General features: G+C 61.2%; 1 protein-coding gene and 1 long non-coding RNA gene across 13 annotated transcripts; both read right to left on the bottom strand.

Moving 5' to 3' along the window:
• Nucleotides 1-5,668: 5,668 nt before the first annotated feature.
• On the bottom strand, nt 5,669-14,013 carry PLK5 (polo like kinase 5 (inactive)). Of its 12 annotated transcripts, none has more exons than XM_060181515.1 (12): nt 12,935-13,767; nt 12,488-12,592; nt 12,225-12,341; nt 11,737-11,866; nt 11,657-11,685; nt 11,418-11,570; nt 10,112-10,201; nt 9,907-10,033; nt 9,724-9,800; nt 8,419-8,665; nt 7,214-7,318; nt 5,669-5,844 (listed from the first exon to the last, which is right to left on the bottom strand). In XM_060181515.1, the coding sequence occupies exons 1-11, from the start codon at nt 13,100-13,102 to the stop codon at nt 7,236-7,238; spliced, it is 1,326 nt and encodes a 441-aa protein (XP_060037498.1). In that variant the 5' UTR covers nt 13,103-13,767; the 3' UTR covers nt 5,669-5,844; nt 7,214-7,235. The 12 variants fall into 12 exon arrangements, 11 of the variants coding, with proteins under 11 accessions (XP_060037498.1, XP_060037492.1, XP_060037500.1 ...); XM_060181509.1 differs by having other exon boundaries at nt 10,112-10,310; nt 11,418-11,513; nt 11,598-11,685; nt 12,935-13,763; XM_060181517.1 differs by lacking the exon at nt 12,935-13,767 and adding an exon at nt 13,814-14,013 and having other exon boundaries at nt 10,112-10,310; nt 11,418-11,513; nt 11,598-11,866.
• Nucleotides 10,438-11,392, bottom strand: LOC132535515 (uncharacterized). The gene is made up of 3 exons (XR_009547301.1): nt 10,723-11,392; nt 10,502-10,667; nt 10,438-10,465 (listed from the first exon to the last, which is right to left on the bottom strand). It is a non-coding gene; the product is annotated as an uncharacterized LOC132535515 (long non-coding RNA).
• Nucleotides 14,014-14,701: the final 688 nt, after the last annotated feature.

Below are 14,701 nucleotides of genomic sequence, written 5' to 3'. Positions count from 1 at the left end.
AACCATGCCCTGCCCCTCAAAAATTTGTACAAATTATCACTGGGAAGCTTGCAGAGGGAGGGGTTCTGTGAAGATGGGGGTGGAGTTGCGAGCCCCACGTCACCCAGGCCTCAGCCCCCCCCCCCCATACCCAGCTCCAAGCCAGAGGGAAGATGCTTTTCAACCGTGGACGGGGTGGGGGGTCTTGAGCACACCCTGAGGTCTGCTCCCTGGGGTGGGCCACTCCCCAGCCTAGACCCCGGGGGTGACTGGGAGCCCCTAGCCTGGGAGGTGGGGGGCAGGGAGGGGTGCTGCGGGCAGGTCTGAGTGTCCCCCTGAGTGCAGAACCCTCGGCGGGGTGGGGGTGCCGGCCCACCCAGCCGTGTGTGTCCCTTAGTATGTCCTAGAGGTGGGGGAGAGCTGGCGAGGCGGGCAGCTGGAGCCCCCTGCCCTGCACTTCCAGAAGGAGCCATGTCGGCCCCACCCCCACCCCGGGCTGGGGAGCAAACACCAGGGAGAAAAGCCAGCAGCCCCGCAGATTGATGCTTGGAACTGCGGAGGGGGGCGGATGGTGCGTGGATGGATGGATGGATGGATGATGGGTGGATGGATGGATGGATGATGGATGGGATAAGTGGAGGGTGGACGGGTGATGGATGGATGGGTGGATGGATGGATGATGAATGGGATAAATGGATTGATGGATGGATGGTGGAGGGTAGACGGGTGATGGATGGATGGATGGATGGATGGATGGATGGATGGATGGGATAGATGCATGGATGATGCATGGATGGATGGATAATGGATTGATGGATGGGTGATGGATGATGGATGGATGGATGAATGATGGATGGGATAAATGGATTGATAGATGGATGGTGGGTGGGTGGATGGTGGACAGATGATGGATAGATGGATGGATGATTGTATGGGTGGATGGATGGATGATGGGATAAATGGATTGATTGATGGATGGATGGAGGGTGGACGGGTGATGGATGGATGGATGGATAATGGATGGAGGGGTGGTGGCTGGGTGCTGAACGGATGGAGGGGTGGTGGCTGGGTGGAGGGTGGAGGCGCTGGTGAGGGCCAGGCTGGGCGCAGAGCGGGGAGGCCGCGGGTCACGTCCCCGGGTGTGCGCTGACCCCCGAGCACCCTAGCCCTGGAGCAGCTCTGCACCACCCCCCCCTGGCTGGGTGCAGGTGGTCCCACCTCCCCCCCCCCCCCCAGTCAGCCGGTCAGTTGCCAACAGGGAGAAACCACAAGCAAACAGCCCTGCTGAGCTCCGGTGGGTGGTGCTGGGTGGAACCTGGAGCTTCGGCGCCTCAGGCAGGAGCGTCGCAGACAGAGACAGCACCAGAGAGAGATGGAGAGGGGAGACTGTACATCATGGGGGCTCCTCCCACGTGGTACTAGAGTTTGGACTCTGGTTGCACACTTGGGAACACAACTCGCTCTCTCTCTCTCTCTCTCTCACCCTGTCTGCTCTCCCTCATCTTTGTTTTTTGGCTGAAAGAGAAACAAGACACCCCATCCCTGCCCCAACATCCGCGGAACTTCCCCTGGTGCCGCCATGCTCTCCCATGTGGTGCTGGGCACTCATGTCTTGTTTTCAGGCAGGAGTGAAGGACTCTGCCCCTGACTGGGTGGGGGGCACACCCAGAGTGCCTGCCGCCAGTGAGCAGCGCTCTGCATCGAGCCCTCCAGTCTTGTCGCAGGCCGGAGGGGGTGTCCTGAGCCCCGGCGGCCGGATCCCCCTGGCCCAGCCTGAGGCATCCAGTGCCAGCACCTGCGCCAACCCCAGAATGGCCTGTCCTCTGCCGCCGCCGTGTGGCCATCACGGGGCATGACACCCTGCCGGCAGGCGCGGCGGGTCCCTCTGGAGTAGCTAGTTAGCTTTAGTCAGAGTTACAGTCGTGACCCACACTTAGTTAGGCTGCTACAGCTTTATTCTTTGATTTTGATTTTTATTTTTGAGAGAGATGGAGAGAGAGATACGCTGAGAGAAACACCAGAGCCCGGCTTATGCTGGTGCGGGGGACTGAACCTGGGACTTGAGAGCCTCAGGCGTGAGAGTCTGTTTGCATAGCCATTGTGCTATCTCCCCTGCCTGCTGCTAGAGTTTTATAGTTAGATAGCGATATAGTGACAGTTCAATGCAAAGAACCTCGGTGCCCCCTGACAAGTGTGGAGTCACCATCCTCACCCCAAGATGGTTTCTTTTTTCGTATTTATTTATTTAATAGAGACAGAAATTGAGAGGAAGGGGGAGAGACAGGGCGAGAGGTACCTGAAGCCCTTCTTCACCACTTGTGAAGCTTCCTCCCTGCAGGTGGGAACCAGGGACTTGGACTCGGATCCTTGAGCACTGGAATATGAGCACTCTACCAGCCACAGTCTGACCCCAAATTTCTTTCTTTTAAAATTTATTCAGGCGCAAAGCACAAGGACTGGGGTAAGGATCGGTAAGGATCCCGGTTCGAGCCCCCGGCTCCCCACCTGCAGGGGAGTCGCTTCCCAGGCGGTGAAGCAGGTCTGCAGGTGTCTGTCTGTCTCTCCCCCGTCTCTGTCTTCCCCTCCTCTCTCCACTTCTCTCTGTCCTACCCAGCAACGAGAACATCATCATCATCATCAACAACTGCAACAGCAACGAAAAACAACAAGGGCAACAAAAGGGAAAGTAACTAAAAATATATATTTATTCGGGAGAGAGAGAAGCAGAGTCAGTCTGGCACATGTGATGCTGGGGATGGAACTCAGAACTGAGAGCCCCACTCCTTTTTCTTTTTTTTTCCTTACTAGGGTTATCACTGGGGCTTGATGCCCACAGTATAAATCCACTGCTCCCAGAGTCCTTTTTTATTTATTTGCTAGGACAGAGAGAAACCAAGAGGGGTGTGGGCGAGAGAGAGAGAGAGAGAGAGACCCCTGCAGCCCTGCTTCACCACTCGTGAAGCTTTCTCCCCGCAGGTGGGGACCAGGGACTTGAACCTGGGTCCTTGCGCACTGTAATGTGTGTACTTAGCCGGTGCGCCACCACCCACCCCTAAGCCTTTGTTATTTGAAGGAGATGTATACTGTTAATGAGATGAAGCGGAGACCGCAAGATCAGAGACTCCAGGGCTGGGCTCAGCTCTGACTATGGTGGTGTGGGGGATTGAACCTGGATCTCTGGTCCTCGGGGCAGAGGGGCACCAGTCTGTCCCGGCCATCACACCATCAGAGCATCACACCCTCGGTTGCCATGGCGGCTGCATCCCCTGGCCATGCCCCGCTTGTCGCTGATTGGAGGGCGCGCTGGGTCGCCTTCCGCTTCCGACCAATAGGAAGGTGGTCCAGCGGCTGCCCGGCCGAGGATGAGAGTGGACGGCAGGCAGGCAGGGAGGCAGGAGGGATGGAGAGGAGGCGGTTTCCTGAACAGAGAAAAGGGAAGAAAGAAGGAAAGCTCTGGCCAGGCCTGGGCTCAGCGTGGCTTCTAGCAACTGCACCCCGGCCAGGCCTCCTCAGCGACACAGCCAGAAAGAGAAAGAAATAGAAATAATGACAAAGAAGCCGGGAAAGTTCTTTTCTTCCTGGGCCCGGGATTCCCCTTACTCCCGGGCGGCGGGGGCGGGCGGCGGGCGGCGGGCGGCGGGGGCGGGCGGCGGGCGGCGGGGACGGGCGGCGGGCGGCGGCTGCGGGCGGCTGCGGGCGGCTGCGGGCGGCGCGGGCGGCGGGCGGCGCGGGCGGCTGGAAATCCGCACCCTACCTAGGCCAGCTCCCGCCTCGGCGCCCAGGGAGGGGCTCTGCTCATAGAAGTTCCCCCCCTTTGGCTTCTTTTCCTTTTCTCCAGAAGTGATTAACCAAAGTCCCAGTGGGGCTGGCGCCCTGCCCCTGCTTGGCGGATGTGAGTCCGGCTGAGCAGTCAGCCCCAACGTGGCTGGTCGTGAGACCCTCCTTCCCTTTCTTTCTTTCTTTCTTTCTTTCTTTCTTTCTTTCTTTCTTTCTTTCTTTTCCTTCCTTCCTTTCTTTCTTTTTTTTTTTTTTTTTTGCCTCCAAAGTTACTGCTGGGGCTCAGTACCTGCACCATGAATCCACTGATCCTGGAGGCTCTTTATTCCCTTTTGTGGCCCTTGTTTATTGTTGTTATTATTATTGTTATTGCTGTTGTCATTGTTGCATAGGACAGAGAGAAATGGAGAGAGGAGGGGAAGACAGAGGGGGAGAGAAAGACAGACACCCGCAGACCTGCTTCACCGCCTGGGAAGCGACTCCCTTGCTGGTGGGGAGCCGGGGGCTCGAACCGGGGTCCTTAAGCCGGTCCCTGCGCTTTGCACCCTGTGCACATAACCCGCTGTGCTACCTCCTGACTCCTTCTCGCTTTTTCTTTTTTCTGGTGAAAGGAAAAAAAAAAAAAAAAGAATGGTGAAGTCACCTTTCTTTCTTTCTTTTTTATTTCTTTATTGGGGAATTAATGTTTTACATTCAACAGTCTCTGCTCCCTTCTCTTTATCATTCTATTGGGGGTTAGGGTCTACAGTGCAGTGGACACGTGGACATGGCTTCTCCTCTCCCCCTGCTAGCGGCCTCACTGCTCACCCCACCTCAGACCCCGTGCCTGCATCTTGCGCACAAAGCTCTCTGAACGCCTCCCTCCCTGCCCCGGAGCCCTGGGCTTGCTGGCACACAGCCCGCCCAGTCCAAGCTCTGCTTTCTCTTTCCCTTGCTGTCTTTGTTTCTCTTCTTGCGCCTCCCCCCCAGCCCCGCTGAGCGCTGGCTGATGGTAGTGCGGGGGACTGAACCTGGGACTTCAGAGCCTCAGGCAGGAGAGTCTCTTTGCAGAACTGTCTCCCCTGCCCACCTGTCCTATGTGAGACCCGCCCATCTTCCTCCCTGCTCTCTCTGGCTGACCTCACTTAACATGATTCCTCAGGCTCCATCCAGGGTGAGGCAAAGGGCATAAAACTCCATCCATTTGCCTGTTGTTTGTTGTTGTTGTTAACGGGTAGAGACAGAGAGAAATGGAGAGAGGAGGGGGAGATAGAGAGGAAGAGAGACAGAGACACCTGCAGACCTGCTTCACCGCCTGTGACTCCCCTGCAGCTGGGGAGTCGGGGGCTCGAACCTGGATCCTAACCTGTCCTTGCACTCTGTGCCACGTGCGCTTAACCCGCTGCGCCGCCGCCGCCGCCGCCGCCGACTCCCGACTTCATCCACTTTAATGGCTGAGTAGTATTCCACTGTGGCTCAAGACCACAGCTTTCTCAGCCACTCCTGTGTGGCTGGTCACCTGGGTGGCTTCCAGATTTGGGCTGTTACAGATTGTGCACAGAGGTTCCTTTGGATGGGGCATTTATTTCCTTTGGCTATGTCCCCAGGTGGGGAATTGTTGGACCACAGAGTAGGTCTGTTCTGACGAGCCTCCACTGCTCTCCACAGGGCTGGAGCAGGTCCCATCCCACCAGCAGTGCAGGGGGCAGGAGGCCCCTTTGCCGGGCTCGAACCCCGGTCCTTGAGCGCGGTGACAGGTGTGCTCAGCCAGCTGCTCCCCGCCTTTGTTTTTTCCACCTCCTGGGAGACAGGGAGAAGGGGGGGTGCAGAGACGACGCCGCCGCCGCGCTGCCCCACCGGCCCTGGGCTTCCCCTGGGCTGTGCCCTCTGGAGCTCAAACCCGAGACGCGTGGACAGAGAGGCCGAGCACAGCTCACTGCAGATGCTTTAATGAGAAAGCAACCGAGGGAGACGGGCGCAGGGACGGCCATGCCGGCTCATGCAGGAGCCCACTGGGACCCTCGGTGGCATCCGGGTGGAGGGGTGCAGACGGGCAGCAGCAGATGAGATGGCTCTCAGGAAAGCTGACCTGAAGGGGGCAGCCAGGGTCTGGGGGACAAGTGCCCTCTCAGACCCAGCTCCAGGACTCAGGGGTCCCTGGGGCCCAGCTCTCTGCTGCCCTTGGGGGCTAAACTGAGGCCCAGAGACTGTCTGCACCCGGTACCAGGCCCTCAATTATCAGTCAGACAGCTGGAGCGAAGCTACACGCGCACCCCAACCACAGAGCTGGGTGGGGCGGGGTGAGGCAGGCAGTCACTCACACTCTAGTCTGAATCGGTGGTGTGGACCCCAATTCCTCCTCCTCCTCCTTTTTTTTTTTATTCTTATGTGCCCTGGGCATGAAACAGCTCTGGCCACTGACCCAGGCACCCAGCCAGGGTGAACAAAGGCCCTATCTGCTCTGGCCCTGCGGGGGTAAGGCAACACCACCAGTGAGCTGTCTCTCTGCCCAGTGCCGGCGGGTCAAAGCTTTTTTTTGAAATTTTTTTAAAAATGTTATTTTATCTGATAGAACAGAGAGAAATTGGGAGTTGGGCGGTAGCACAGCGGGTTAAGCGCAGGTGGCATGAAGCGCAAGGACTGGCATAGGGATCCCGGTTCGAGCCCCCAGGCTCCCCACCTGCGGGGGAGTCGCTTCCCAGGCGGTGAAGCAGGTCTGCAGGTGTCTGTCTTTCTCTCCCCCTCTCTGTCTTCCCCTCCTCTCTCCATTTCTCTCTGTCCTATCCAACAATGACGATATCAATAACAATACTAATAATAACTACAACAATAAAACAACAAGGGCAAGAAAAGTGAATAAATAAATAAAGAAATATTTAAAGAAAACAGAGAGAAATTGAGAGGAGAGGCTAGAGATAGAGAGGGTGAGGAGAGAGCCTTGCAGCCCTGCTTCACCATTCCTGGAGCTTTCCCCCTGCAGGCAGGGACCAGGGGCTTGAACCCCGGTCCTTGTCGCTGTAATGTGTGCGCTCAACCAGGTGCAGCACCACCCGGTCCTTCTTATTTTTAAAGGTAGAGACAGAGATAGAGGGAGTGAAAGAGACAGAGAGACACTCCAGCACGGAAGCTTTCTCCAGTGCAATGAGGGTCGAGTTTGAACCCAGGTCCTCCCTGGGAAGGTGCGCATTCTGCCCACTGGGCTGCCCATCCTGGTGTTGCGGCTCTGCTCTGTGGAATCAGCCACAACAGGTACCCAGGGACCCGCTTCCCAGAAGCCTGGCGCCATGGGCAGGGCCACCCTGGGGCTCGGGCTGACCTGCAGGGCGCAGGGGGTGGCCAGGAAGCACAGCAGGCAGAGCCCCGGCTTCAAGGGCCAGGCCGGTGCAGGTAGGCCCACCACTGGGGAGACAGCAGCCGATGGGTGGTGGTCAGTATGCTGGGCTGGGCATGGGGTCCTCGCCTCCCCACCAGCACTGACCTGCTGCCCATACTGCCTCGGGTCATTCAGCATGGCATACAGGACCCCTGGAACAGCCCCCACCACGGACAGGTGCAGGTGGAGCTGGGCGGACAAGTAGCACACCTGGGGGGCAGTCAGGGACTCAGACCAGGGGCCTCATATGGGGTGCTGAGAGAGGAGAGACCCACAGCCCTGCCCACCCTCCATGGGCTCCCTGGGTGCTGTGCAGGGTGCTGAGAGAGGAGAGACCCCACAGCCCTGCCCACCCTCCATGGGGCTTCCTGGGTGCTGTGCAGGGTGCTGAGAGGAGAGACCCCAAGCCCTGCCCACCCTCCATGGGGCTCCCTGGGTGCTGTGCCTGGTGCTGAGAGAGGAGACACCCCACAGCCCTGCCCACCCTCCATGGGCTCCCTGGGTGCTGTCCATGGTGCTGAGAGAGGAGAGACACCACAGCCCTGCCCACCCTCCATGGGCTCCCTGGGTACTGTGCAGGGTGCTGAGAAAGGAGACACCCCACAGCCCTGCCCACCCTCCATGGGCTCCCTGGGTGCTGTGCCTGGTGCTGAGAGAGGAGAGACCCACAGCCCTGCCCACCCTCCATGGGCTCCCTGGGTGCTGTGCCTGGTGCTGAGAGAGGAGACACCCCACAGCCCTGCCCACCCTCCATGGGGCTCCCTGGGTGCTGTGCCTGGTGCTGAGAGAGGAGAGACCCCACAGCCCTGCCCACCCTCCATGGGCTCCCTGGGTGCTGTGCAGGGTGCTGAGAGAGGAGAGACCCCACAGCCCTGCCCACCCTCCATGGGCTCCCTGGGTGCTGTGCCTGGTGCTGAGAGAGGAGACACCCCACAGCCCTGCCCACCCTCCATGGGCTCCCTGGGTGCTGTGCATGGTGCTGAGAGAGGAGACACCCCACAGCCCTGCCCACCCTCCATGGGCTCCCTGGGTGCTGTGCAGGGTGCTGAGAGAGGAGAGACCCACAGCCCTGCCCACCCTCCATGGGCTCCCTGGGTGCTGTGCCTGGTGCTGAGAGAGGAGAGACCCCACAGCCCTGCCCACCCTCCATGGGGCTCCCTGGGTGCTGTGCCTGGTGCTGAGAGAGGAGAGACCCCACAGCCCTGCCCACCCTCCATGGGCTCCCTGGGTGCTGTGCACTGTGGTGTCACGCCTCAGACCCAGGACCCCATGCCTGGCCAGGCTGCTTCTGCCCCTCCTTGCAGACTTACCCTGCGGTGCACAGTGCCCTGTGGGTGCTGTCTGGGAACTGCACCCCGCTGTTCCTATCGTTGTGCTGGTAGCTGGAGCCATCTTTGCCTGAGTCGTCCCCTTACCTGCGTGTCCAGATATCCGGCTGCCCCCCTGCGGGCTCCTGCAGGGCTGGACACACAGACGGGGATGTGCAGTGGGCAAGATGCAGGGAGGAAGGCCAGGCCGGGCTCTGTGGGCGGCGGGGTGCTGTTCCCCACCTGGCATCTGGAATCACACACACACACACACACACACACACACACACACACTGACTCCGTTTTATTTCCCATAACTGCTCACGGTGGGGTGGGGGGCGCCTCTCCGGCAGCAGGCCCCGGGTTCCATCCTTGCTTGAGTGATTCTTTTTTCTTAATCTATCTTTTTAAATTGTTTTATTTCTCTGGACAGGAGGTGGCACACCTGGTTAAGCACACGCTTTATGGTGCACAAGGACCCAGGTTCAAGCCCCCAGTCCCCACCTGCAGGGAGGAAGCTTCACAAGTAGTGCAGCAGGGCTGCAGCCGTCTGTCTCTCTCCCTCTCTGTCTCTCCCTTTCCTCTCGATTTCTGGCTGTCTCTATCCAATAAATAAATACATATAATTTTTTAAAATTATTTATTTATTTCCTTTTGTTGCTCTTGTTGTTTTATTATTGTAGTGATTATTGTTGTTGTTATTGATGTCATCATTGTTGGCTAGGACAGAGAGAAATGGAGAGAGGAGGGGAAGACAGAGAGGGGGAGAGAAAGACAGACACCTGCAAACACCTGCAGTCGCCTGTGAAGCGAGGACTCCCCTGCAGGTGGGGAGCCGGGGGCTCGAACCAAGATCCTTACGCCGGTCCTTGCGCTTTGCGCCACATGCGCTTAACCCGCTGCGCCACCGCACAACTCCCCATATAATTTTTTAAAAACTTGGAGAGAGGATGCCAGGGACAGAACCCAGGGCCTGAGGCCTGAGAGTCCAGCGCACTAACCACTGCACCCCCATCCGGATGGCTCTCACTGGTGCTCAGACCTGGGGCCTTCTCTCACCCCGGGGGCCATGGGGTGGGAGGCTAGGGTCTGAGGGAGAAGAGACAGTCAGTGCCAAGGGCCCAGGCTCTCCCCGGGATGGAGACCTCCATTCTGAGCCGGAAAAGCTGGAACCCGCCCCCACAGTGGAGCCAGTGAAGAGTCTGGTTTGGGGGGCCAGTGGGTCTTGTTCTCTGTCCAGGGGCTCGAGCTGGATGGGGGGTTGGGCTGGGACATGTCCCTGGATTCCTCCGTGGCCCTGGGTCTCACCTGTACAGCCAGCTCCATGGACTCTGGGCTGGGGCTGTCTTCTTCTGGCCTTGGGGTCTTGCTGGGGGGACAGAGTCCTGGGGACGCAGGTGGGATCTGAGGGGGCAGGGCCTGGCCCAGGACTACGGACGGGGGACGGGGAGCAGGACAGGCATGAGGAGAGTGACCGCAGGTACCGCTCACCTGGGCGCGGGGAGGGGGTCCCCAGCAGCCGACGCACCTTGCGAAGGAGGTGGCCCAGGCCGGGGGGCGTTGCAAAGATGGGCGGGCAGTGGCAGGAGTGGGCCGGCAGGCGCTCCGGAGTGAAGCCCTGAGTGTGGGGATGGGGTGGGCGAGCGGCTTCCCGAGCCCCCTGCTTCCTCAGACAACCTCCCCCCCCCCCCCGCACCTGTGTGAAGAAGTTGTCCTGTAGCATCAGGTTGAGGCTGGGCCGGGCCGCGGGGTCAGGCGCCAGCAGGCGGGAGATGAGGCGCCGCGCCTGGGGGGACAGGTGTGCCGGCTCCGGGTATCGGCCCTCACGGATGTTCTCAAAGACCTCGGCCAGGGGGGCCATGCCGAAGGGGGGCGAGCCTGTCAGCACCAGGTACCTGCCGGTGGTGGAGGTCCTGCTGGCTACACCAGGGAGCCACACTCCTCCCACCTGCTACACCTGGGTTGAGCTGACACATCTGGGTTGACTGTCACACCTAGGTTGACAGATACACCTGGGTTCACCTGCCACTCCTGGGTTGACCTGACACACCTGGGTTGACTGACACACCTGGGTTGACTGACACACTTGGGTTGACCTGTTACACCTGAAATACCTGAGTTGACCTGACACACCTGGGTTGACCGGCACAGCTATGTTGACCAGTCATACGACACACCTGCGTTGATCTGTCACACCCGGGTTGACTGATACACCTGGGTTCACCTGCCACTCCTGGGTTGACCTGACACATCTGGGTTGACTGACACACCTGGGTTGACCTAACACACCTGGGTTGACTGACACACCTGGGTTGACCTAACACACCTGGGTTGACCTGACACACCTAGGTTGACCTGACACATCTGGGTCGACCTGACACACCTGGGTTGACTGACACACCTGGGTTGACTGACACACCTGGATTGAGTTGACACACCTAGGTTGACCTGACACATCTGGGCTGAGTTGACACATCTGGGTTGACTGACACACCTGGGTTGACTGACACACCTAGGTTGACCTGACACATCTGGACTGAGTTGACACATCTGGGTTGACTGACACACCTGGGTCGACCTGCCACCCCTGGGTTGATCTGTCACACCTGGGTTGACTGACACATCTGGGTTGAGTTGACACACCTAGGTTGACCTGACACATGTGGGCTGAGTTGACATATCTAGGTTGACTGACACACCTGGGTTGACCTGACACATCTGGGTTGAGTTGACACACCTGGGTTGACTGACACACCTGGGTCAACCTGCCACCCCTGGGTTGACCTGTCACACCTGGATCGATCTGACACACCTGAGTTGACTTGAGACACTTGGGTTGACCTGACACACCTGCCAAAATTGACAATCTGTGCACACCTGGCCCCAGCTGTCACACTTGGCCCTCCCCGTGCACCCTGGCCCGGGGATTGCACACCTGGGGATACTCCATCACCTGAGCACCCACCCCCCTGGGCCCAGAAGCGCTCCAAGGTCCCACTCACATCACACAGCCCAGCACCCAGATGTCTGACTGGCAGGAATGTCCCTCCCTGGCGACCACCTCTGGGGCCAGGAAGTTGGGGGTCCCGCAGACCACTCTGGGGGGCACGGGGCAGGAGCTCAGGAAGGCCGGACGCCTGCACCCCCTCCGGGAGCTGCTGACATATGGGGGGGTGGTTCACCTGTGGCAGCGGCCCCCCGGCCCCACCTTGGTGGCCAGCCCCAGGTCCCCGATCTTCACCTCCATGTTCTCGTTGAGGAAGAAGTTACCTAGTGGGAAGGGCGCTGTCTGAGGCCGGCCCCCCGCCCCCCGGTACCCACTGAGCTTCAGGTCTCGGTGCACGATCCTCTGCTGGTGCAGGTACTGCAGGCCGCTGGCCAGGCCACGCAGGTAGTAGCGCACCTCGGGCTCCGTCAGCATCCGCCGCACCTCCAGCACGTGCGCCAGGGACTGCAGGGGACATGGAGGACAGTGGGGACAGGGAGACACAGGGGACAGGGGGCGGGGGACAGGGGAACATGGAGGACAGTGGGGACAAGGGGGACACAGGGGACAGGGGACATGGGGGACGGGGAAACATGGAGGACACTGGGGACAGGGGCACACAGGGACAGGGACACGGGGAACCCCGGTGTGCATAGGGCTACCGGGCAGGTGGTGGGGCTGAACCAGGAGGCCTGGCGGCTGCTGGGCAGGGCCCTGGGGGCAGGGTCGGGGTGACTCCCAGGAAGAGCACACCTGCAGCTGGGACTCCCAGGCCAGGTGGGGCCGCTGAATTGGAGGATCTGCAGTGGGGTGGGGGGCGCACCTGCCGGCTGCAGTACTCCAGCACCATGTAGACGTGGTCGCGGTCCGCAAAGTGTCCGTGGAAAGACACGAGGTTGCGGTGGTGCAGGCGGCTGTGCAGGGCGATCTCCCGCTCCACCTGCGGGCAGGGGCCGCAGGTATCCTCACCCCGACCCGGGCTGCCTGGGGGGGAGGGGAGGGGTCCCCGGGACGCTATGGAAGGAGGGGAGGGGTCCCCGGGGCGCTAAGGGAGGGAGGGGCTCCGGGGCGCAGGTGGGGGGCTACCTTCCCGCACAGACGCAGCCACCCGGCGCGGCGCGGCACCACCTTGAGCGCAAACACGACGCTGCTGCTCATGTCGGTGAGCTGGTAGCAGCGGCTGAAGGCGCCCTGCGGGCCCGACGTGCTCAGCCACAGGTGCCCGCGCGCGGGGCTCGAACCCCGGCCTCCCCGCGTCCCCAGGACCCCGAGACCGCGCGGAACGACGCCCATGGCACCCGGTCCTCGCGCCCCCCGGAGTCGCCCCCGCGCCCCCAGACCCCAGGACCCCGCGCCCCCAGCCTGCCGGGCCGAAGCCCCCCAGACCCTCGCCCCTCCCGGGACCCCGACGATCCGCGCTCCCCAGACCCCCTCCCCCCCAGACCTCCCACCCCGAGACCCTCCTCCCTGCCCGTCGGATCCCGCGACCGCAGACCCCCGCGCATCCTGGTCTCCGGGTGCCGGGCGCCACACCTCGCCGATCAGCCTCCCGCGCCGGTACACGCGTCCCGAACCCGGGTCGCGCAGGAAGGCGGAGACGAGCCCCCGGTGCGGGCGTGCCCGCCGCCCCCGCTCCATCCCACCCGCCGGCCGCCTCGCCGGCCGCACCACACTGAGGACCGCGCAGCACCGGGGGAGCATCTTATCGGCGCGGGGCGGAGTCGAGACGCACAGGCCTGGGAGGGCGGGCGGGGAGCCCCGCGCCCATTCCTCGGAGCTGGTGACTGAGGCGGCGGGCGGGGGCGCTCAGGGGAGACCGGCGGGGGAAGCGGGGGTCTCCGCAGGGCGCCCAGGCGGCGGCTTTGGGGACCACCTGCGAGGGGCGAGGGGGCGACCCCCTTGGAGTCCGGGGTCTCAGACGGGGGCACTGGGAGGGGCGTCGGGAGATCCGAGCGGGCCGAGCTGGGCCGCGGGAGGGGCGCCCCTGGCCGCGTCCGCGCTGCCACCCCCCCACGCGTCCATTGCTCCGATCCCGCAAGTTATGTAAGGCGGCCGGGAGGGGCAGCCGGCTGCGCGCCAGATCCAGGCCTCGGAATTTTCCAGAACCCGCTGCAGTGCCAGCCGCCCGGGGCAGGAAGCCCCTTCCGGCAGCACCTGTCCTGGGGGCCCCCAAGGGAACCGGGGCTCTAAGCGCGGGCAGGCTTGGGGGGCGCCTGGCCCGCACCGGGTGTCTGTCTGAGACCGAGGGGGGGGCTGTGACCCCGCCACCCTTCCAGATGGAGACACTGAGGCGGGGTGGGGCCAGGAAGCCCAGAGCCCCTGCACGGCAAGCCCCTCCTGGTCCCCCCACCCTGTTCCACTGGAGTGAGGGCCGCCCCAGACCCCCGCAGGAGCTCCCCCACCAAAACAAACCTGGGTTCTAGCCTGGGGGCTGGCAGCGACCCCCACACAGCTGAAGCCATCCGAGCAGAGCCCCCCATGCGGGAAACCCCCAGTGCTGGAACACCCAGGAGGTGCCTGGTGCAGCCCCCCCCCCCAGGAAGAGGGAGCCTGGGGACCCCCCTGCCCAGAGGACCCTGGCAAGCACCCCTCCCCCAGGGGGAGCCCGACCTGCAGAGCTCAGGATGCGGGCCTGCAGAGGAGGGTGGGGTGAGCCGTGTCCTGGGGGCCAGGCCTGAGCAGGGCAGGTGGGCTGGGTGCTCTGTGCTGTGAGGGAAGGAGGGAGGGAGAGAGGGAGAGAAGCACGGGCCACTCTGGGCCAGACTCAGCTCTGGCCTCCTCCCAGTCAGGCTCCAGGTATTTGGCCACAATGAGAAAAAGAGAAGGAAAGATCTGTCTGCAGGCAACCCGGTGCTGGCGAAAGACAGAGTGAGAGAGAGAGAGAGAGAGAGAGAGAAATAAAAATTAGCACAGGAGAGATGGCGCAGTGGGTCTGCAAAAGATTCTCCTGCTTGAGAGTCTGAGGAACCAGGTTCAATCCCCAGCACCACCATCAGCCAGAGCTCAGCAGGGCTCTGGGGAAAGAGAGGAAGGAAGGAAGGAAGGAAGGAAGGAAGGAAGGAAGGAAGGAAGGAAGGGAAAGGAAGAAGAGAGAAAGGAATGAAGTAAGTCAGGGGCTGGGAGATATCTCACCCAGTAAACATCTCTCTCTGTCTCTCTTGTCTCTGTCTCTCTCATAAAAACAAAATGAAAAGCACATTGGGGGCCAGGTGGTGGCACACCTGGCTGAGCACACACATTACAGTGCACAAGGGTCCGGGTTCAAGTCCCCTAGCCCCTCTTTTATTATTATTTATTAAA

This window comes from Erinaceus europaeus, chromosome 23 (genome assembly GCF_950295315.1).
Source record: "Erinaceus europaeus chromosome 23, mEriEur2.1, whole genome shotgun sequence".
Classification (NCBI taxonomy): domain Eukaryota; kingdom Metazoa; phylum Chordata; class Mammalia; order Eulipotyphla; family Erinaceidae; genus Erinaceus; species Erinaceus europaeus.
The sequence above is the reverse complement of the archived record's forward strand: the minus strand, read 5'-3'. Positions and strand labels throughout refer to the sequence as shown.

Excerpts from the sequence above, each read along its gene's own strand:
- PLK5 (XM_060181508.1), bottom strand. The coding sequence starts at position 13,102 with ATGCTCCCCCGGTGCTGCGCGGTCCTCAGTGTGGTGCGGCCGGCGAGG. Across the intron at positions 12,342-12,487 it reads GGCTGCGTCTGTGCGGGAAG|GTGGAGCGGGAGATCGCCCT; the intron begins GTAGCCCCCCAC and ends CCCTGCCCGCAG. Across the intron at positions 10,034-10,111 it reads AGGACAACTTCTTCACACAG|GGCTTCACTCCGGAGCGCCT; the intron begins GTGCGGGGGGGG and ends CCCCACACTCAG.